General features: G+C 40.4%; 1 protein-coding gene across 7 annotated transcripts in view; it reads right to left on the bottom strand.

Moving 5' to 3' along the window:
- Window positions 1–9,936: 9,936 nt before the first annotated feature.
- The window catches only part of LOC134357810 (sodium bicarbonate cotransporter 3-like), a 147,856-nt gene continuing 134,253 nt past the window's right edge, over window positions 9,937–23,539 (bottom strand). For 2 of the 7 annotated variants that reach the window (XM_063069485.1, XM_063069487.1), the window contains exons 24-27: window positions 18,182–18,211; window positions 16,441–16,541; window positions 12,979–13,089; window positions 9,937–12,502 (exon numbers count right to left, since the gene is read on the bottom strand). In XM_063069485.1, the coding sequence (XP_062925555.1) occupies window positions 12,421–12,502; window positions 12,979–13,089; window positions 16,441–16,541; window positions 18,182–18,211 (324 nt within the window). In that variant the 3' untranslated portion in view covers window positions 9,937–12,420. The remainder of the gene's footprint in view (window positions 12,503–12,978; window positions 13,090–16,440; window positions 16,542–18,181; window positions 18,212–23,539) is intronic. The other 5 variants (XM_063069486.1, XM_063069488.1, XM_063069489.1 and 2 more) reach the window with 4 other exon arrangements.

Below are 23,539 nucleotides of genomic sequence, written 5' to 3' on the forward strand. Positions count from 1 at the left end.
GTCAGTTCGACGTAGCGCTGTCGTTCATTGCCTGCAGACTGCAGAGCCAGTCCACTCTGATCAGAAGTGCACAAAATAGCAATAAAAAAGTGAAACCAGAAACACATCTTAACATGAACTACAGTGTTCAATCCACAAACTACGTCAACCTTAACTTTAAATAGATTGCTCACAACCAAAAATACAAGAGATTCTGCTGGTGCTGGAAATCCTGAACAACACAGACAAATACTGGCAGAACTCAACAAGTCAGGCAGACATCAATGGAGGGGTATAAATCTGTTCTCAACTTTTCTTTTTACATCCAGCTTACTTTTGTTCCTGGCACATGTACCTCCAGCCCTCCTTTAAATTCAACAGTTACTTATCATTCTCCCCCCTCTGGACTGTCAATTCAACCCACCGTTTGACAAAAGTTCCCATCATCCCCAACATCACCTTCAGTCAGTCAACAGCCATTTTTATTTCAATACTGTCAAGCACATTGCAATGATAACATGAGAGAGACAAAACCTTATGAAGTAGCAAGAAGCCACTTCATTCAATCTCTCGAAAGAGTCTCCACTTGCTTTAATCTCTCCATAGAGCATGACAGCAGTATAGACCAACTCAGTCCAATATCCCAACATTTATTCCACAATCTATTATCTTTGCTATTGGTTTATTATTAGTACATGTACTGAGATACAATGAAAAGCTCATTACAAAAGAGGAGCTCTTGAGGACTATAAAGGTAGACAAATCCCTGGGACCTGACAAGCGTATCCAGTGATATTATGGGAAGCAAGGAAAGAAACTTGGCAGAGGTTTTTGTACCTTCATTAGCCACAAGTGAGGCACTAGAATTCTGGAGGGTGGCTAATGTTCTGTCTTTATTTAAGGGTTGGAAGGACAAGACAGGCAATTACAGGCTGGTGTGCCTAACATCAGTGGCGAGAAAGTTCGTGGAAGGGATTCCAAAAGATAAGATCTACCTGCATTTGGAAAGGCAAGGACGGACTAAGGATAGTTGATTAGTGGGCCAAAGAGCCTGTTCTTGTGCTAAACAGTTCTATAATTGCTTTGGCTTTGTGCATGGGAAGGTGTGTCTCATGAATTTAATCTTTTTGTTTGAAGAAGTAACCAAGGAAATTAACAAGAGCAAGGCTGTAGATATTGGTTATATGGACTTCAGCAATGTCCTGCAAGGTTGGCTGGTTTGCAAGGTTAGATCACTCACATGGACTCCAAGGTGAACCGGCCAACTGGGTACCAACTTGATTTGGTGGAAGTTAGTAGTGAGGGGTGGTGTTTGGAGTGAAGTCTTATGACTTGTGTTGTGGCCTGGGATCTAAACTGTTGCATTTTATATATATACACAGAAGTTATTTGGATGAGAATGTCTTCATAATTTTATTTTATTAACATACATTATGGAATAGGCCCTTCTGGCACTTCAACCCACAGCACCGAGCAATTCCCCTGATTTTAACCCTAGCCTAATCAGAGGACAATTTACAATGACCAATTAACTTTTCAACCGGTACATCTTTGAACTGTGGGTGGAAACCAGGGCACCGGGAGGAAACCCAGACGGTCACAGGGAGAATGTTCAAACTCATTACAGGCAGTGGCAGGAATTGAACTCGGGTTGCTGGTACTGTAAAACGTTATACCCGCCACTACACCACCATGCAAGTTTGCAGACTTAACTAAAATGGGTGAAAATGGCGGACAGTGAAGAAGATTGTCTATGGTGACAACAGGAACTTAGTTCAAATAATGGCAAAGAGATGCATTTTAGGAAGATAAACCATGCCAGGCCATAGACGGTGAATTACAGGGTCCTGGGTAGCACTGTGGAACAGAGAACACTGGTAGCCAAGGTGATGAAGGAGGCATATGGCACACTTTCATTCAATGAATAGATATTGAGTACAAAGGCTAGATTGTCATGTTAGTTATATGATATTGGTAAGAATACACCTGGGATACTCTGTGTAGTTCCATTCATCATACCGTTGGAAAATGTGATTAAGTTAGAGAGAGTGCAGGAAAGATTAACAGGGATGTTGCCAAGATCAGAATCAGGTTTAATATCACTGGCATACTGTATGTTGTGATATTTGTTGATATGTGGCAGCAGTACAATGCAATACCTAACAATAAAAACTGTAAATTACGATTATATATATAAAATAAGTAGTGCAAAGAGAGAGCAAAATTAGTGAGGTATTGTTCATGAGTTTATTGCTCATTCAATAATCTGATGGCAGAGGGGAAGAAGCTGCTCCTAAAATGTTGAGTGTATGTATGTCTTCAGGCTCCTGCACCTCCTCCTTGTTTGGAGCAATGAGAAAAGGGCATGACTTGGGTGATGGGGGTCCTTAATGAAGGATGCCACCTTTTTGAGACTTCTGAAGATGCTTAGTGACACACCAGCTCTCCTCAAACTCCTAATGAAACATAACTGCTGCCATGTCTTCTTTGTAGTTGCATCAATATGTTGGGCCCAAGAAAGATCCTTAGAGATGTTGAAACCAAAGAATTGGAAACTGCTCACCCTTTCCATTGCTGATCCCTCAGCGAGGATTAGTGTGTCAACTCCCCCCTTGACTTCCTCTTCTAAAAGTCCACAGTCAATTCTTTGACCTTACTGATGTTGAGTACAAGGATATTGTTGTGACAACACTCAACCAGCTGACCTATCTCACTCCTGTACGCCTCCTTGTTGCTATCTGAAATTCTGCCAGCAATAGTTGCATCATCAGCAAATTTATGGATGACATTTGAGCTGTGCCTAGCCACACCATCATGGGTGTAGAGAGAGTAGTGCAGTGGGCTACGCATGCACCTTTGCACTGCGCCAGTGTTGATTGTCAACGAGGAGGAGATGTTATGTCAGCTACACACTGTGGACTCCCAGTCAGAAAGTCAAGGATCCAGTTGCAGAGGGAGGTACAGAGGCCCAGGTTTTGGAGCATTTTGATTAGAACTGAGGGTATGATTGTGTAGAATGCTGAGCTCTGGTCAATAAACAGCTGCCTGATGTAGGTACGGACAGAGAAGTCAGGAGGACCTGGTTATATGGAGAGACAGAAAGGATGGAATGAACAAGGCTAAAAAGCTGCCTTTATAGATGTTTGCAAAATTATGAGGGACAAAGAGAGGGGGAATGGTCAGTCTCTTGCCCCCCCCCCCCCATGGTAAGAGAGTCTAGAACCAGAGGGCATATGATTACGGTGAAAAGGAATAGATTTAAAAGAGGCTTGAGGGGCAATTACTTTCCACACAGAGGATGGTAAGTATATGAAACAAGCTGCCAGAATAAGTGGTAGAGGCAAGTATGCTCATGACTGAATGCCTACACCCCTTTCATGTTAATGCTGTCATGGAAGAGGACCTGAAGACCCACACTAAACATTTTAAGAACAACTTCTATCTCGTTATCAGATTTCTGAGTGGTCTGTGAACCCTCATTATTCCCCTTTTGCACATTTTATTTACTTTAGTAACCTATAGCAATCCTTATGTCTTCATACTGTCCAGCGGCCACCAATATTCACGACATCTGGCGGTGCCACGTTAACGACTCGGGGCATTCCGGAGTTTGGAGTTGAATTCTGGCGCCGTCTCTAAGAAGTTCGTTCGTTCTCCCCTTGGACTGTGTAGGTTTCCTCCGGATGCTCCGGTCTCCCCCCACACACAGTCTAAAGACGCGCCGTTTAGCACGTTAAGTGCTCATTGTAAATTATCCTGTGACTAGGCTAGCGTTAAATAGATGGTTTGCTAGGTGGAACAGCTCATTGGACTGGAAGGGAAAGTTCCGAGCTGTATCTTTAAATAAATAAATGACAGTGATTCTGATGTCAATGACAGAACTTCATAGTGGCCACAAGAAGAGAGCTCATTATGGTCAGTGTGGCTTGAGATTGTTAATGGAAAGATTAACAACCTCCGCCAGAAACATTTTACATGCGTAGTGGTGGAGGCTCTAACTTTGCAGCTCTTGACCCAGAGCTGTGACCGTCTTTCCCCACCTCCCGTCGATGGAGAACAGCTACCCGCTTTGCTGCTCCCACCATCATTCCAACTCAACGGCTCCCTCCATGGGACCCCAACCCAATGCTCAGAGCTCCATTTCCCGTGTCCCCCTTCTCCTACGACGCCCTCCCGGAACTTTGTATCGAACCTCCCCCGAGGCCCCCTCCTCCTCACCTCCTCCCGGGGAGATCCACGTCCCCCTCCTTTCCTCCGCCCTCCCTGCCGATTCCGTTTACTCTTCACCCAGGCCCTTGGACACTGGGGGGGGGCCTGCTTCCTCCACCAATCACAGTCATCGATGCTGCAGCCGGGAGCTACCTCATGCAATCAGCGTCGAAGATGCGGTGATATGACAACTCCACGGGCGAGCGCCGACGCTATGGTGGTTGCCATGGGAACGGCTGTGCACCGGCGGGAGGATCCAGAGGGATCCAGAGGGATCAGGGTAGGGTAGTTACGTGGAGGGGAGGGGAGGGTACCGGAGAGAGGGTCCCAGTACCGAAGACGGGGGTTAGGGACAGTCTAGACAGGTACCGGAGAGAGGGATCAGGGTCAGATAGTTACGTGGAGGGGAGGGTACCGGAGAGAGGGTCCCAGTACCGAAGACGGGGGTTAGGGACAGTCTAGACAGGTACCGGAGAGAGGGATCAGGGTCAGATAGTTACGTGGAGGGGAGGGTACCGGAGAGAGGGTCCCAGTACCGAAGACGGGGGTTAGGGACAGTCTAGACAGGTACCGGAGAAAGGGATCAGGGTCAGATAGTTACGTGGAGGGGAGGGGAGGGTACCGGAGAGAGGGTCCCAGTACCGAAGACGGGGGTTAGGGACAGTCTAGACAGGTACCGGAGAGAGGAATCAGGGTCGGATAGTCACGTGGAGGGGAGGGGAGGGTACCGGAGAGAGGGTCCCAGTACCGGAGACGGAGGTTAGGGACTGTCCGGACTCCGGATAGGTACCGGAGACGGGGGTCAGGGACAGTCTAGACAGGTACCGGAGAGAGGGATCAGGGAAGGATAGTTACGTGGTACTGGAGACAGGGAGCGGGGCTGAAAAGGTCCCAGCATCGGAGATGGGGGTCAGGGACAGTCTACCAGAGACGGGGCGGAGTGGGGAGGGGCGCCGGGGACAAAGAGCCCTGGGCGCAGTCAGGCATTGCCGAGGGAAACAGAACACAGCAAAGCTCACGGTTTTCCTCTCTCATCACCGAAAGCCCGGGGCAGCTCAGTTAGTAAATTGGTTTATTATTGTCACCTGTACCGAGATACAGTGAAAAGTTTGGATACTGTTCGTACAGATCATTCATTACTCGGATAATTGGAGGTAGAACAAGGTAAAACAATAACAATGCAGAATAAATGTAACAGTTACGGAGAAAGAGCAGTGCAGGTAGACAAGGTGCAAGATCGCGAGAGAAAGGAAATTAATGTCCGGGTCAGCGAACTTATTTCAATAACAGGGAGACCCCGTTTGATTTCTAAATTTTAATCCGAGTTACATCTGGGATACAGGCCTGTCCGCAACCAGCCCACTTTCCTGCTTTCAGCTCATATCCTTCCAAACCCCTCCCCTCCACGCATCTGCCTCAACCGCTCCCTCTGAATGAAGTGCGTTATAATCGATACATTCCGGAGAGTGTGGGAGTAGTAAGTACAGTTTGTTGGGTACCTGAACATGGGGATGTATCGGGTAATGAAAGGGCAAATGTTACAGCAAATCAGACACTTACTAAGACTGAGGTGAATATTATAGTTAATATGGAAAAGTACGACGCCAAATCTTGTATTAGGTTAGTTGGGATTGAGAAATGGCAGAAATTGTGGGATAGGAGTGGGACGGGGAGGTGGTATCACAATTTGTTTCTGTCAGTCCATGGGGAGATGCCTTTTTAGGAGGGGAAGATGTGTGGTTGGTGAGACTGGCATTAGGACGTACGGGTTTGCACTCCACTTTGGCACTTGCTGGTAAGCATGGCAACGGGTGGTGTGATTTTTGTAAGGTCCCAGAGACTCTAACGTGATCATGGTGTGCCACGGATCTCCGCTGGAAAGTGGAAAGCTGTCGAGGCAATTATTGGGCCGTTCTGGGGTGCCTGGTTTGCGGGATATTCTGGCAGCTGAGGCAGGGTCAGTTAAGTAGTGCAGGGCCGTGGTGGACTTTTTAACTAAAACAGGTTTGGGAGTTTGGATCTGATCGCTGTCATGGCTCCCTTCATACTCCATTACAGTAGGTGGCGGTAGTGCACCTTCCAGATACGTGTCAGCTTCCATTAGCACAAAAGAAGAAGAACCACCACTTCCTCTGGCAGTTCGTTCTAGCTAACTCACCACCCTCTGTGAAACATTTGCCCCTCTGGCCCTTTGTAGCTCTTTTCTTCCCACCCTAAATCTACAGTTCATTGTTTTGGACTACCCTACACTGGGGAATCGACTGTCACCGCATTCATCCTATCTGAGCCTCTCATAATTCTAAATACTTTCAAAAGGTCATGGGGTCATAGAACAGCATGCATAAAGGCCCTTCGGCCCAAATAGTCCATGCCAACCACCCAGTTCCCTGTGATCAATCCACATTCCTCTTTCAATGGACCTATCCAAGTGCTTCATAAATGTAGCCGCCTCAATCACTTCCTCTGGCAGCTCATTCCACATACTCACCACCCTCCGGATGAAAAACATGTCCCGTAGGTCTATTTTAAATCTTTTCCCTCACACCCTAAATCTATGGCCCCTAGTTTTGGACTTCCCTGCCCTGTTAGTCCATTTTGTGCTTAATGACAATAAAGATATCAGTCAAGTGTACACTTAACAATTAAAAGACTGAAGAAGTTCAAAATCGTGTTTCCATTCATCATATGTATTTTCTTTTTCCTGCTTAAACTTAACAGTCAGTTAAACAAAGGCTTGGAGAAAGCAGACAAAGCAAAATGATTTGCTCATTAACTTTCAGCTCTGGACTATCAGGATTTCATCATTTAACATACGTATGCTATTCTTCACAATAATGTTTATTCATTTTTCAAGATCAGCACATCACTGAAAAAGGGGGCACAACTTGCTCTTGAACTAAGTGGCATTTAAGAGTAAACCTTCTTGGAATCACTTTTATACTTTTGATTCGTCAGGGTGTAAAATATTATGGGGAAAATGCTGGAGAATGTGGTTGAGAGGGATAATAAATCAGCCATGGAGCAAGCTCTATGGGTCCAATAGTCTAATTCTACCTCTATGTCTTATGGCCAGAATAGGTGAGGATGGCAGATTTCTTCCCTGAAAATATCAGTGAATGAGATCGTTATTATTACTTATGGTCTATGGCCTCCTTTTTTCCACAATGATGTTACTCTCAGGATGGAGGAGCAACACCTTATATTCCATCTGGGTAGCCTCCAACCTGTTAGCATGAACATAGATTTCTCCTTCTAGTAAAAAAATACCTTTGTCCTTCCCTCTTCTATTCCCCACTTTGGTCTCTTACCTCTTCTCATCTGAATATCACTTCCCAATGGTGTCCCTTCTCCTTCCCTTTCTTCCATGTTCCACTCTCCTCCCCTAACAGATTCCTTCTTACCCAGCCCTTTACCTTTCCCACCCACCTATCACTTTCTAGCTGTCTACCTTCTCCTCCCCCTGACATGTTTATTCTGGTGTCTTCCCCCTTCCCTTCTAGTCCTGAAAAATGGTCTCAGCCCAAAATGGTGATGGCTTCATCATTTCCATAGATGCTGCCTGACCTGCTGAGTTCCTCCTGCATTTTGTGTGATCATTGGATTTCCAGCATCTAGAAAATTTCTTTTATCACTTATGGCTAGGTTTTTATTTCTAATGCCTGTTTATTACCCACATTTAAATTCCACGACAGCATAATGGAATTTGATAGAGTATTTCCAAATAGTTAGTTCAGGTCTTTGAACTACTGGTTTGGTATCTGCCTGTACCACGGCTCTGTGCCTGTGAAATTGGCTTTGTTGATCATGGAAACTCAAAATAGATTATCCATTTGGCACTTCTGAAAGAAGGTGAAGGAAAGGCTTGTCATATGAGGAGTGTTTGATGAAGAATGAGAGGTGACCTCAGTGAAACGTATCGAATGTTGAAAGGTCTCGATAGAGTGGATGTGGAGAGTATGCTTCCTTTGGTGGGGGAGTCTAATACCAGAGGGGCGTGCTTTTAGAACAGAGATGAGGAGGAATTTCTTTAACCAAAGAGTGGAGAGTCTGTGGAATTCATTGCCACAGACAGATGTGGAGGCCAAGGAATTGGGTATATTTAAGGCAGAAGTTGATAGATTCTTGATTAGTCAGGACATGAAGGGATATGGGGAGAAGGCAGGACACTGGGGCTGAGAGGGAAAATGGGTCAGCCATGGTGAAGTGAAAGAGCAGATTCGATGGGCTCAAATACTGCTCCTATATAGAAACAGAGAAATCTACAGCATATTACAGGCCCTTCAGCCCACAATGTTGTGCTGACCATGTAATCTACATAGAATTTCCTTGCAGCATTACTCTCCATTTTTTAAGCTCCATGTGCTTAACTAAGTCTCTTAAAAGACTCTATTGTATCCACCTCTACCACCTTTGCTGAGAGTGCATTCCATGCACTCACCACTCTGTGTGAAAAACTTCCTTCTGACATCCCCTTTGTACCTACTTCCAAGCACATTAAAACTATGCCCTCTCGTGTTCACCATTTCAGCCCTGGGAAAAAGCCTCTGGCTGTCCACACAATCAATGCCTACCATCATCTTATACACCTCTATCAGGTCACCTCTCATCCTCCGTTGCCCCAAGGAGAAAAGACCAAGTTCACTCAACCTATTCCCATAAGACATGTTCTCCATCCTTGTTAATCTCCTCTGCACTCTCTCTATAGTATCCACAACCTTCCTGTAATGAGGTGACCAGAACTGAACACAGTACTCCAAGTGGGGTCTAACCAAGATCTTATATAGCTGTGACATTACCTCATGGCTCTTGAAATCAGTCCCACTGTTGAAGACCAACACACCATATGCCTTCTTAACAACACTGTCAACTTGCGCAGCAGCTTTGAGGGTCCTATGGACATGGACCCCAAGAATTCATTGACCCTCCAACACTGCTGAGAGTCTTACCATTAATATTATATTCTATCTTCAAATTTGATCTACTGAATTGAACCACTTCATGCCTATCTGGGTTGAACTCCATCTGTCACTCCTCAGTCCAGTTCTGTGTCCTATTGATGTCACACTGTAGCCTCTGACAACACTCCAGACTATCCACAACAACCACCAACTTTTGTGTCATTAGCAAACTTACTAACCCACCCTTCTATTTTTTCATCCAGGTCATTTATAAAAATCACAGAGAGGAGGGGACCCTGCGGACTACCACCAGTCACCGTCCTCCATCCAGAATATGAACCACCCACAAATACCCTTTGCCTTCTGTAGGCAAGCCAAATCTGGATCCACAAAGCAAGGTCTCCTTGGATCCCACGCCTCATTACTTTCTGAATGAATCTCACATGGGGAACCTTATCAAATGCCTTACTGAAATCCATATACACTACATCCACTACTCTACCTTCATCAGTATGTTTGGAAAGCAATCCCAGCATTGAATCTGGCTTATTTTTCAGTGGCCACATGCAAACGACACCAACAAAAAAAAAATGATTGTACAGTTTCAGCTTAGAAACCCCACAAATGAAAAAAGGGAAAATATGTATCAATTATCACCAGAAACATATGAAAGTTTTTAAAAAAGACAGAAATCTGAAATGAAAACAGAAATGTTGGCAAGTCAGACACTCGCTTGGAAAGAGAAATGGTGTGTATTTTGGGATCCTTTAGTGTTCTACAAATGTTCCCCGGCATGCTGGAAGTATACATAACCAAAAAAAAAAGAGGAACTCATATTCCATGTTTCTATTAATTCAAAGTTACAAAACAACACAATCCTTCAGTTATTTTCTTCATAAACAAAGGTTTATAAATCACATTCATCAATGCAATAAGTCTTTATTGCTTTTATTAACAGATATGACATTACAAAAAATAATTTCCTCTAATATTTAATAGCTGACAGTTGGATGCTATCCTTAACTAGGAAACAATGCCTGGGAAGTGCACATATATCATTTGAACTAAGACAATGGATTACTTTAACATTTTTTTTTACATTGCTTTGGGAATCCTTACAAAAATAATGGTCACTACCATACTTTCAGATAGTAATAAAAACCTTAAATCATAATTATCTGAAATTAGACAATTTTATGAAAATTGATGAATACTAGTGATTTTGTTCTGTGATTAAATGTGCAGAACACAGGAAGACATAAAATTACCATCAACTGTGAATTTAAAATAAAAATGGAAATAATCTGTCTACCAGAAACCAGTTTCTCAACTCGTTAAAATTTCATACTGTGTTTATCATCTTAAAGTTAACAGTATCAACACAATATTAATTTATTTTTGAGTAACCTTTAAAATTAAATAGAAAACTCCTTCAGTTCACCACTGACACACAATAAAGATAACTTTTTTTATAACTTAGATCCTGTAATGTAGACTTAATCATTCAATTTCAGTAATTAGAAGTGATACACTTAATATCACAGAAGCAGAAAAACAAGTTCACTTCTGAATTTATTTGCAGATTTTGTCACACATTGAACTATACGGTGGATTTAATGACACAAACCAAATTTTTCACAACATTACCTTTTTTTCATCTTGTAATGGCTAAGTGCAATTCTTTTTCTTGCACTGGCATTGTCTGTCACACGCAAGATAAATGAACCTGCTTCTACTTAAAAGTAACATGGATAGTTATTTACAAACACAGGAGATTCTGCAGTTGCTGGAAATCCAGAGCAACACACACAAAATGCTGGAGGAACTTAGCAGGTCAGGCAGCAACCACGTAGAGGAATAAACAGTCGATGTTTCGGCCCAAGACCCGGTAAGGAAGCAGGATGTCGCCAGAATAAGAAGGTGAGGGGAAGGGAAGGAGTATAAGCTGGCAGGTGATAGGTGAGACCAAGTGAGGGGCAAAGTGGATAAAATGAGAAGCTGGTGGGTAATAGATGGAACAAAAGGAATCTAATGTGAGAGGATAGTGGGCAATGGGAGAAAGGGAAGAAGGAGGGCGGGAATCAGAGGGAGGTGATGAGCAGGTGAGGAGAAGAGAAGGGGTGACTGGATAACCAGGATGCGGATTGGATAGAGAGAGAAGGAGGGATGGTGGAGGAATTACCAGAATATAGTTTATTCCTCTGCATAGATGCTGCCTGACCTGCCGAGTTCCTCCAGTACTTTTGTTAGGGTCATGTTTTTGTTTTTAAAAATCTTCACCTAGTCTGGAAGACAAAACAACTTCACAACTTGTGTAAAAGCATGGTAACGTAGGATGCTGGGAAGATAACAATTTCCTGAGATGGTCTAGAGATACTATTCTAATACTATCATTGCTGAACTGCTCATAGAAAGAGGTTACTTTACAAAGTACAAAGACAAAAAAACTACAAAAATCTTTATAAAATTAGCCAAATATTTTTTCTATTCCATATAACATAACAATTTCTGAATAAATTTGACAATCTAAGTACAAAATAAATAAAACATATATCAAGCTGCATTGTGAATTGAAGCCTACAGTTTATCATGTTAAAAAGTCAAATGTAAACAGTTTGGATGCACGTAAGTCTCTAATCAGTACTGCAATACTGATAAACAATTTTGTAAATAAAGATGGCAACAGACTAGTTTGAAAAGCAGTATCACATCAATGTAGTCACGAGGTGTACACCCCTTGTGTACAAAATACCAAGTTAAATATCTGTTCTATCATATCCTATTGCAAGCCTGTTACTGTAGACAACTTCACAGTTACCCCACAACAAAACTCTCGAGGACCACCAATAAATGATGAGATACAGTCATATAGATTTGGTTCATTGTCTGAATATAAATATTCCCCATTTAAAACAGATTGTGACATGTGTCAAGGAGCAGCATATTTATACATTTCTATATAAAGGATATACTTATGTTCATTACGCACTCCTTTCCATTTTTAAAATAGAATATCATTATTAGTACAAAGCAAATTATTGTTTGCGAGACTATTGCTTGTTTTTGTATTATGCCAAAACTGTAAATTAAAAATTGAGCTTATGGATGTGAAGATTAAAATAGTAGCTGGCATTGCAATCAATATAACTGGATTGTATTAGGGTGAAATAGTCTTCTTCGGAAGAGTTTCGTGCTGACCGAGAAACCGCACCGAGCAAGCCAAACATTCGTACTTCCTGTAAAAGGTCCAGGGTTCTGTATGGCTCAAGTAGTTGCTTTCACAAGGAGAAGTCTGCCTTGGATGACGAAGATGTGGCGATTTCAGCATTAAAGATCATACAGAGGTTTCAGCATCAAGGACATTTATCCTGGGCACCTCTTCAGTATTCATTCTTACATCCTCTGTATTTTCAGGACTGCAAATTTATAACAAAACACAATGTAGTTTTGTTACCAAAGCAGTCAATTAATTTGTTCTTACAGACATGAAGATTAGGACAGTAACAGAAAAAACACGAAACAATCTTCAAAATTCAAACTCTAAACTGAATGACTACGTTTTGCTTTTGACAACTCCTATTTTGTAAGAACATAGAGCATTACAACACAGCACAGCCCTTCAGCCCACGATGTTGTCTGACCCTTTAACCCACTCCATGACCAAGCTAACCTTTCCCCTCCACACAACCCTCTATATTTCTTTCATCCTTATGCCTATCGAAGAGTTCTTAAATATCACTAATGTATCTGCCTCTACCTCTAAGAGTGATTAGTGTGATAAGTTTCACGATGCACCCATTTCTCTAAAAGGCAGCTACTATACTGCATGCATTAACTTTAGAATGCTTTGTTAGTCATAAGGCCAGTAATGAAGCTCAAAAACAAAAGCTACCTCGCTTTAAGTTTTATAACTTTTGCATTTTCAGCATTCATAGCAAGAGCCTTCCACACAGCAGAATTGGCCATTTCATCGGATATGTTTACGACCGAAGGATCATCTGGGCTGGAGGACAAACATATCCCAGTGTTAGTGCTCTGTACAAGCAGGACCACAAATTCAATTCCTAAAATCCACTTTCCCCTGTCACTCACAAAGTGAATTTATCGTTTATACAAATGTATTTGCATATTGCTTATGGTTAAATGATTATAACTCTGTACATAAAATATTCATGGAAATATATCAATAAAATTGTAGAGTTTTGTATTTTATTCACTGTGTATTTGTATGTGAAATAACAAATGAATTCAATTTAGCCGTCAATCAATATTACTTTTTGATGCAATAAGAACTGCTACGCTACCATGCTGCCCAATTCAATAACTGAAACCTGTAAATTGCTGGTTTTAATCTCCGACACATTTCAAATGAATTAGCAAATTGAGGCATCCAGCTATTGGCTCCATTGTCAAGTTAGCAAAGCACAGGCTACATAATTAAACTGAGACATGTAGGCCAGAAAGGACCACTACAACACCTCTGTATTTGTCTACTGTGGCATCAAAAGAGTTCTCCCATTTTATCTTAATGCAGAGTTTTACAAGACAACACTAACGTAATCTTTTACAAAAAAAAGTTCAGAATTCAGTTGGTTAAATAAGGAAAAGCAGTGAAAAGTACAATCTCTGTGTACTGCTTGGATCTTGTCCAAAGTCAGGGCCTGGAGATATTACTAAGCACCTAAGGTTCTATAGACATCATCCAACCACAGCTTCAATAATCAGAGGTTTGGAGTTCCACAAGGTTGCTCACACGTAGGGAGCTATAGGCTGATCCAAATAAAGACTCGCCCATTCTCATAGGCTTAATGTCTCACTAGTGGTCCATGGATCAAATTGCAATATAAATTACCATCACTGTCAATGCATTAGGGTTTAAAATGTTATTTGGGCCAATTTTCTATAAGCTTTATACTACTGGGGTCTTAGGATGATACACTTGACAAAATTTCTGGAGTAGGCAAGAAGGGTAGCCAAACTGAAGTTGGCACACAGTGGACATGGACAGAAAAGCTGGCTATAGAGTATCACGCTGAAACAGTAAGTTTCTCCAATCTTCTGATCTATTCTGCCTTAAGAGTGACAGAATCTGAATAGAGTAATTGTGTAATAATTGCCACACAGGCTTTGTTCCCCAGGACTCAGACTCCTGAACCAGTGCGTATAACTTCACCCATCTCAACACTGAACCGATGCTACAACTTATTGACTCACTTTCAAGGACTCTACAACACATGTTCTCAAGGTTATTTATTATGTGTCTATAATTATTATTTTGTTTTTCTTTTTGTATTTGCACAATTTGTTGTCTTTTGCACATCGGTCGTTTGTCCATCTTTGTCCTGTGCAGTTTTTCATTGATTCAGAATCCGAATCAGGTTTATTATCACCAGCATGTGACGTTAGATTTGTTAACTTAGCAGCAGCAGTTCAATGCAATACATGATATAGTAGGAAAAAAACAAAATAAAATATAATCATAATAAATAAATCAATTACAGTATATGTATATTGATAAGATTAAAATCGTGCAAAAACCAGAAATAATATATATTTAAAAAATGAGGTAGTGTCCGAGGGTTCAGTGTCCATTTAGGAATCAGATTGCAGAAGGGAAGAAGCTGTTCCTGAATCGCTGAGTGTGTGCTTTCAGGCTTCTGTACCTCCTACACTGAGAAAAGAGCACCATTCCTTCAAGGTGTCCTGGGTAGGCTAGTGCTCAAAATGGAGCCATCTAAATTTACAACCCTCTGCAGCTTCTTTCAGTCCTGTGAGTAGCGCTCCCTCCATACCAGACAGTGATGCAGCCTGTCAGAATGCTCTCCACGGTACAACTATAGAAGTTTTTGAATGTTTTTGTTGACGTACCCTATCTCTTCAAACTCCTCATGAAGTATAGCCCTTGTCTTGCCTTCTTTACAACTGCATCGAAATGTTGGGACCAGGTTTAATCCTCAGAGATCTTGACACTCAGGAACTTGAAACTGCTCACTCTCTCCTCTTCTGATCCCTCTATGAGGATTGGTATGTGTTCCTTTGTCTTACCCTTCCGGAAGTTCACAATCGGCTCTTTCGTCTTACTGACGTTGAGTGTCAGGTTGTTGCTGTGACACCACTCCACTAGTTGGTAAATCTCACTCCTGAGATTCTACCAACAATGGTTGTATCATCAGCAAATTTATACATGGTATTTGAGCTATGCTTAGCCACACAGTCCTGGGTATATAGAGAGCAGAGCAGTGGGCTAAGCACACACCCCAGAGGTGCACCAGTGTTGATCGTCAGCGAGGAGGAGATGTTATCACCAATCCACACAGATTGTGGTCTTCCGGTTAGGAAGTCGAGGATCCAATTGCAGAGAGAGATACAGAAGCCCAGGTTCTGCAACTTCCCAATCAGGATTGTGGGAACGATGGTATTAAACGCTGAGCTATAGTCGATGAACAGTATCCCGACATAGGTGTTTGTGTTGTCCAGGTGGTCTAAAGCTGCATGGTATGCCATTGAGATTGCATCTGCTGTTGACCTATTGTGGCGATAGGCAAATTGCTTTGGGTCCAGGTCCTTGCTGAGACAGGAGTTCAGTCTAGTCATGACCAACCTCTCAAAGCATTTCATCACTGAAGATGTGAGTGCTACCAGGCGATAGTCTATTGTATTTGTTTGTATTTAATGTGAATGCCTACAAGAAAATGAATCTCAGGATAGTATGGTAACAGATATGTACTCAGATAATAAATAAACTTTGAACTTTGACCTCGTTATGTTTATTGCCTAGAGGATACAGCTGTTAGAGGTTTACATTGTATGAACAGTATTACTTAACTTCTTTATCATCTAAGTTATGTGGAGGATCAGTTAGATTGAATGTAAATCATTATAATTTGAGGACTTGTTTAAAAGTCAAATTTGTCAGAAGTTTAAACTTCTAACAACCATTTCCTAACAATTTTGTGGAAAGGTTTAGCAAAGTAGTCTGAAAAAGTACTACTTTTAAATTTAACCACAAAGCTGACATATTTATTTATTTATTTTGTCTTTCTTTTAGAGATACGACACGGTAACAGGCCTTTCCAGTCCAACAAGCCCACATTACCCAATTAACCTAATAACCCATACATCTTTTGAACGGGGCAGGAAACTAGAGCACTCAGAGGAAACCTATGGTGTCACAGGGAGAACATACAAGCCTCTTACAGACAGCAGCGTGATTTGAGCTGGTTGATGGCATTGTAAGGCAATACACTAAATGTTACACTACCCTGCCACTCCACTAAGTTTATTTCTTAGTATTATTCATTTTGGAGTCAACATTTTCATTTCCATCCATACCATGAACACATTTTTACTTTACCTGTACTTAATACTTTTTACAGGTATCTTCAAAATGTTACCGCCTTCCAAGGGAAGCTGCACTGTCCCACTTTCGGCAACTTCAAGCATTCTTTGTGCTTCCTACAAAAGATGCAAATGCAAAGTTATACATAGAACACCATATTTGCAAAGAGTCCTCTTAAAAATCTAACACAAAATATTAAACAAGTCCATTCTATTAATGACTAATGACTAAAAAATGACATTTTTAGTTTATTTAAGCATTTCTTTAATTTGTAATTCGGGTTTCAATATTTTAAAATAATCCTGCTTCTGATAGCTAGCTAAACCAAACAGCGTGGTGCATCTTTCCTTTGTTGGCTGTTTTGTGGACAGGGCTTGTTCTGCCCTGAACCCCTGCACGACAGTGGATGCGACTTATTGCTGATGCTTCGTGATGGTCTCGAAATGAAAGTTCACGCTCGGTTACGTGAATGCTAAAAAAAATGCTAGTGGTAAATATGTGTGAGTGACTCACGACTCACAGCTTGTTGTAAAATCTTGGCTAAATTTTGTTAACATACACAATTTATACTAACTTTGACTTGCATTGATAAAAACACTATCATAAACAATCTAATTAAGGCTATTTTGATTATGTTGAAGTATTTAACCAAACAGGGTAACTATTGCATTAAGAACAGATATTTCCATTATGCCTTAAGCTTACATAATTACTTACATTTAAGTCTAGCAGTCCATGAAAAGGACTTTTTTAAAGTTTATTAAGAGAGCATATAAGAACTCGAAAAATATTTTACCAAAACAATAAAATACAGAAATATCTAATGCTGCAAGATTGGCTTTGTCCTGGTTCAGAATTTGATTTAGAAGGCGATGAATCTCAAGGTTATATATAGTATACAGTACATAGTTTGATAATAAATGTACTTTGAACTTTGATTCACAGTGAGGCAAATTCTAAGAGAATCATAACTCTTTACAACTTGACAACTTTGTTTTCTCTCTGGTGCTATTTGATTAATTGCTGTCAAACTCATTACTACAACAAAACAGAAAATCTCAAGGACATGTAAGTACTTAATTTGTAACAAAAGTAACCTAAGGACAAAAAAAGTCTGCAGTTTCTTATAATAATTTTCAAGGGTGCAAGAAAAATGGAATTGTAATAATATTGTTAAACAAAAAAAATTAACTATTAGATTGTTGACAACTTGTAAACAATAAGCGACTTACCTTTCACAGGGAATGGAGTTTCCATAGTATTAATAAGTGAATTTAAAATTAAATGTACATATTATTGTAAACGTTACAGGGAAAATATCCTACAGTTAAAGTAGCCGGATCCAGTTCTTTTGGACCCTTGGTGTGGATTTTCTGCTCAAAAGAATAAAATCTATACAGAAATATTTTTCATATATTTAAAAATAATCCATAATGATCAATGTATTTTTATTCAAATTGGCTACATTAAAATCTTGATAATAAATCAGCCATGATGGATTGGTGAAACAGGCGTTCTGTTCCTATGTTTTTGGATAATCTAGAATCTCCACATTCAAATAAATGTGTGTAGAACGCAAAATTCTGGTGCAGTCCAGTTAACAAACCATCTGGCATCTTTGCTTCATTGTTTATGTTACACTTCTTTGAATAATTAGAATTCAGAAAGGACATTCAGGAGATATAATGGAGAGAACTGGAATAGAATCGGAACATTTGCCCCTCTTGAGACCCATGATAAATAACCAAAGACATACCCACGTTGGTTTAGATCCATCCTTCGTTTTCTACAGCCAATTGAATGTGCAGGAGAAAAAGCAGACAGAGATCAGTCCCTTTGGAAATTACAGACAGCAAGCAGGGCAAACTACGCAAGAAAGCTTTCAATGTCACGTTTTAAGGTGACGAGCGGAAAAGCAGTGACAGTAGAAACAAACTAAATTAAAGCTGCAATGCCATAAGCGGAAACACATCTCCAAGACTCTGTACTATTTTTAAGGTTTAATTAACATCACAGGTTTTTTTTAAATCAGCAAAGAAAGACACAATATTATATGAAAGCTCATGAATCCCATCACCTTCTCGACAGATGCAACCTGACCAGCTGAATATTTCAAAGACTTTTTGTTTAATTTCAGATTTCCAGCAACAGCTATTTATATTTTTAAATAAGACTAAGAGGAATTTCTTTAGCTAGAGTATGATGAATCTGTGAAATTCGTTACCACAGACATCAGTGGAGAAGGTCATTGGGTATATCTAAAGTGGAGGTTGATAGGCTCTTCATTAGTCATGGCATCAAAGGTTACGGGGAGAAGGCAGGAGAATGGAGCTGAGAGAGATAATAAATCAGCCATGATAGAATTGCAGAGCAGACTTGATGGGCTGAATGGCCTAATTCTGCTCTTACTATTCATCATCCAGGTCCAATTGTCTGCTTCTGACCCATCGCTAAATCTAACTCCCAAGCAGGAATTTTCATAAGTATTTTACAATTGAAAAACAATTGTAACTTTGTACTAGTTAGGAAAAATTACTTACTAGCTGAATTTATTTTCACTAGATAAACAATTTATTCTGAACTGTCTATTTAAATTATTATAGTACAGTATAAAGCAAGCCAATTCAGGGGAGTGGACAAGAGAAGTCAACTCACAGAGAAAGGATGTCTTATCAATTGCTTTACTCAAAATTAGGATAAATGTCTGTTTTGAAGTAATCCAAGAGTTTATGCAGAAATACAAATTAGGATCCGCAACTATTTCCAATATACTTATCCAAATCTGTTCCTGGGATATTGAGAAGCTGAATATAGATCAGCAATTACAAAAACCATAGGTAAGAATTAGAATCAAGTTCTTCCCCTCTGCCATCCAGTTCCTAAATGGACATTGAAGCTTTGGACACTAACTCACTTTTTAAAAAATATACAGTATTTCTGTTTTTGCATGTTTTTTAATCTATTCACTATACGTAATTGATTTACTTGTTTATTTATTATTATGCTTCACTTTGTTTATTATTATTTTTTCTCTCTGCTAGATTATGTATTGCATTGAACTGCTGCTGCTAAGTTAACAAATTTCACGTTACATGCCAGTGATAGTAAGCATGATTCTGATTTAAGCAATCAAGAAATTTCTTTAGTCAAAAGATAGTGAATCTGTGGAATTCATTACCACGGACGCTGTGGAAGCCAAGTCATTGGGTATATTTAGGTTCTTGATTAGTGAGGATCTCAAAGGGTATGGTGAAAAGGCAGGAGAATGGGGTTGAGAGGGATAATAATAAAACCATAACTGAATGGTGAAGCAGACTTGATGGGCCAAATGGCCTAATTTTCCTCCTCTGTCTTATGTCCTTATGGTCTTAAACTTTTATCAATAACATATGCCATGAAAATTGTTGCTTTGTGGCAGCAGTGCAGTGCAGGACAAAAAATTCAATAAATAAATATGCAGAAGAGGAACAATGATGTAGATGGCAACCCATGACTAAAATAATAAATTGGTAGATTGGCTGCCCATGGCAAATTGGAAAGTAAGAATAAAACTTCAGTCAAGCTCCAACAATTTTCCACCCATACATCCTGTTATAGCAGACCAACAGTTTTTCTGGACTAGCAGATGTTAATACTGATAACTATGGATACCTTATTACTATGGATGTTACCACTGTTGGCAGAATTTTAGATAGTGACGAGGAGGTGTGCAGGAGCGAGACAGATTAGCTGGTTGAGTGGTGTCGCAACAATAATCTTGCACTTAATGTCAGTTACTGGTATTATGGAATTGACTGGGGACTTCAGGAAGGAAAAGCTGACAGAATATACACCAGTCTTTATCAAGAGATCAGAAATGGAAAGGGTGAATGGTTATAAGTTCCTGAGGATTTTGAGGATCTATCCTGGGCCCAACACATTGATGCAATTACAAAGAAGGCGTGACAGTGGCTATAGTTCATTAGGAATTTATGGAGACTTAGTACGCCACCAAAGACACTCGCACATTTCTACAGATGTACTGTGGAGAGAGCATTTTAACTGGTTGCATCACCATTTGGTATGTCGTGGGGGTGGGTCACTGCACAGGATTGAAACAAGCTGCAGAAAGTTGTAAATTTAGTCAGCTCCATCATGGGCGGCATCCAGGATATCTTTAAAAGGTGAAGCCTCAAAAAGGCGACATCCATCATCAAGGACCGCATGACCTCTTCTCAATGACGCCATCAGGGAGGAGTTACAGCAGCCCGAAGACACACAGCTTCTTCCCCGTCCACCATCTGAATGGACAACCAACCCACTCACTATTTTCCCTCTTTTTGCACTACTCATTTAATTTTCTTTTTTTGTACATACTTATTGTAATTTAATTTTCTATTACTATGTATTGCAACACACAACAGATTTCACAACAAACGCCAGCTGATTTTAAACCTGATTCTGACAAAACATCTTTTATTAAATATCTTTTGAAAATGCATTAAATAGAAGCATAGTAATGCTGGGAGATCAGAAAGTAAATAGGGCCCAGTAAGCCGTACCCTATTTGCTACAGCTTGCCAAAACAAGCTAAAAAAATACCAAATAATTAATCCAGAGCCCGACTCCAGCCACAAATCCACCCAGACTGCAGCTCCTCTGGTCCTAGCTATACACTTGGCCTGTAGAACAGTCTCTGGCCCAGCCACTCACCCAAACATACCTCCAGATTTCCAAGCAATCAGAGTTTCACTGAATACAAACTGAACTAGTTTTTTACCATTTTATTGATGCGTACTGAGTTGATTCCTTTAGAACACATAACAATACAACATAGGAACAATACCTTCGGCCCATAATGTTGAGCTGAACCAATTAAATGAGGAATCAAATGGCTAACTAAGCTCATCCCTTTTTCCAGGTATCCTTTCACTTCACTCACATTCATGTGTCTATCTAAATGTCTCTTAAAAGTCCTTAATATATCTGCCTCTACCACCACCCCAAGCAGCACATTCCAGGCAACCTCCAATTTATAAAATTATCTGACCTGTTATCAGGTCATCATCATCTGGTGCCGTGCCCAGTTTGAGCTTTGACTGCCATGGCCCACACACTCCTGTTTAGGGTCAAGTGGATCAATTCATCAGTATTCATTTCCAGTTCTCTAGCTGCTGTCTCCATCATCATTTGTCTTTGTCTTCCTCTTGCTTTCTTCCCTTCAATCTTTCCCATAATTACCGTGCATTCTAACTCCTCTTTCCTAATCACATGTCCAATGAAGTTACGTTGCCTTTTCACGATCTCATACATTATTTCTCTTTTTGTGCTTGCTCTGTTCATGACATCCTCGTTAGATATTCGTTTCGTCCATGATATTCTTTGCATTCTCCTCAAAAACCACATCTCTGCTGCTTCAATTCATTTCCTCATGTTACTAGATATTGTCCAACATTCTGAGCCATATAACATAACTGGATAAACATAACATTACAGTACTCTGAGGTGGGTTGTCATGCCTAGTTTAGTATTGGTCAGTATGCTCTTCATTCTCGTAAAGGTGTCTTTTGCCATCCCTATTCTCCTTTTGATGTCCATGTCGCACCTGCCATCTGATGTCACCCAGCTTCCTAAGTAGCAAAAGTTCTGTACTTGTTTTATGTCTTCCCCGTTATTCTCAGCCTGCAGATAGGATTCTCCTTCTTTTTGGATATCACCATACATTCTGTCTTTTTGCAATTGATAAGTAGACCCATTTTTGCACTTTCTTCAACAACTATATCAATAAAGTTTTGTAGTTCTTCCTCCATATCCATTATCAGGTAGAAACCTTTAATTTGTAAAAAGCCATGAATGACAGTGTAAGATTTAATTTACCTGGCACACAGATTTATGCTTGACCCTCTCCTCTATATATTGTTTCAAAGGAGTCACCAGGAAAAAAAAACATAAATTATATCTGCCATAATGAATTTAGGTAACACAAAAGGCCAAAAGAAAATAAAGATTGTTTTTTTGAAACGTTGGGAATATTCGATCAGATTTTGTTTAGTCAGGGTGTCAAAGGTTACAGAGGGAAGGCAGGAGAATGGTATTAAGGAGGATAATAAATCAGCCATGATGGAATGGTGCAGCAGACTTGATGGGCCAAATAGCTGACTTCTTCTTGTATATCTTATGAGGATTAGGTGACTATTGTTGATGCTTAAAATGACCCTGGTTCCCAAGACACAAGTCAATAAAAATAGCAACAAAAAAAAAACAGGTAACAGTATGCTGGTCTTTATTACAAAACTACAGTACAGTACAAGAGAAAACAAAGTGTTAATGAGACCAGCCTGGGGTTTGATACAGTATTTGGGCCCTTGTTTAAAGGGATAAAGGTGTCATGGAGGAAGTATGGCAAATGTTCACTAGATCTGTTCCAGTGTTGGCAGCTTTGCTTACAAGGAGAGACTGAATAAACTATGAGTGTATTTTCCTGACATTAGGAAAATGAGAGGACACTCATTACAAAATTCTGACAGGACCTGATCAACCGGACGCAAGCAAGATCTATCTCCTGGCCAAGTACTGAGTCAGTATCATGATCTCAAAGTAGATGGTAAGGCATTCAGGACTAATATATATATATAAAAAACTTCTCTTCGGTAATCTGTACTCTGAGGAGCTGTGTAGGCTCAATCGTCAAGTTACCTTGAAATGAAGATCATTGAGTTTCTAGATGTGGGGATGTTAGAGAAATTGGCTCCAAGATGGATAATCAGCTATGAATCAGAAGTTTGGCAAAGCAGACTATAGGAGTCAAATGGTCCATTCCTGTTCTTAATTCATATATTCTTATCTTTTCTAAACCATACTCATACTTCTAACATAAGAGCAAAATAAATCTTTTAAAAGTTTCTAAAGTTACACACCAATGTAGAATAAAGAACACAGAACAGTACAGCACAGGAACAGGCTCTTTGTCCCACAATGTTGTACTGAACCAAATAAATTAATAATCAAATGGGCAACTAAACAAATCCTTTATGCCTACACAATGCCCATGAGCCTCTATTTCCCTCACATTCATGTGCCTATCTAAAAATCTCTTAAAAGTCCCTAATATATCTGCCTCTACCGCCACCCCTGG

The sequence above is a fragment of the Mobula hypostoma genome, chromosome 17 (assembly GCF_963921235.1).
Source record: "Mobula hypostoma chromosome 17, sMobHyp1.1, whole genome shotgun sequence".
Classification (NCBI taxonomy): Eukaryota; Metazoa; Chordata; class Chondrichthyes; order Myliobatiformes; family Myliobatidae; genus Mobula; species Mobula hypostoma.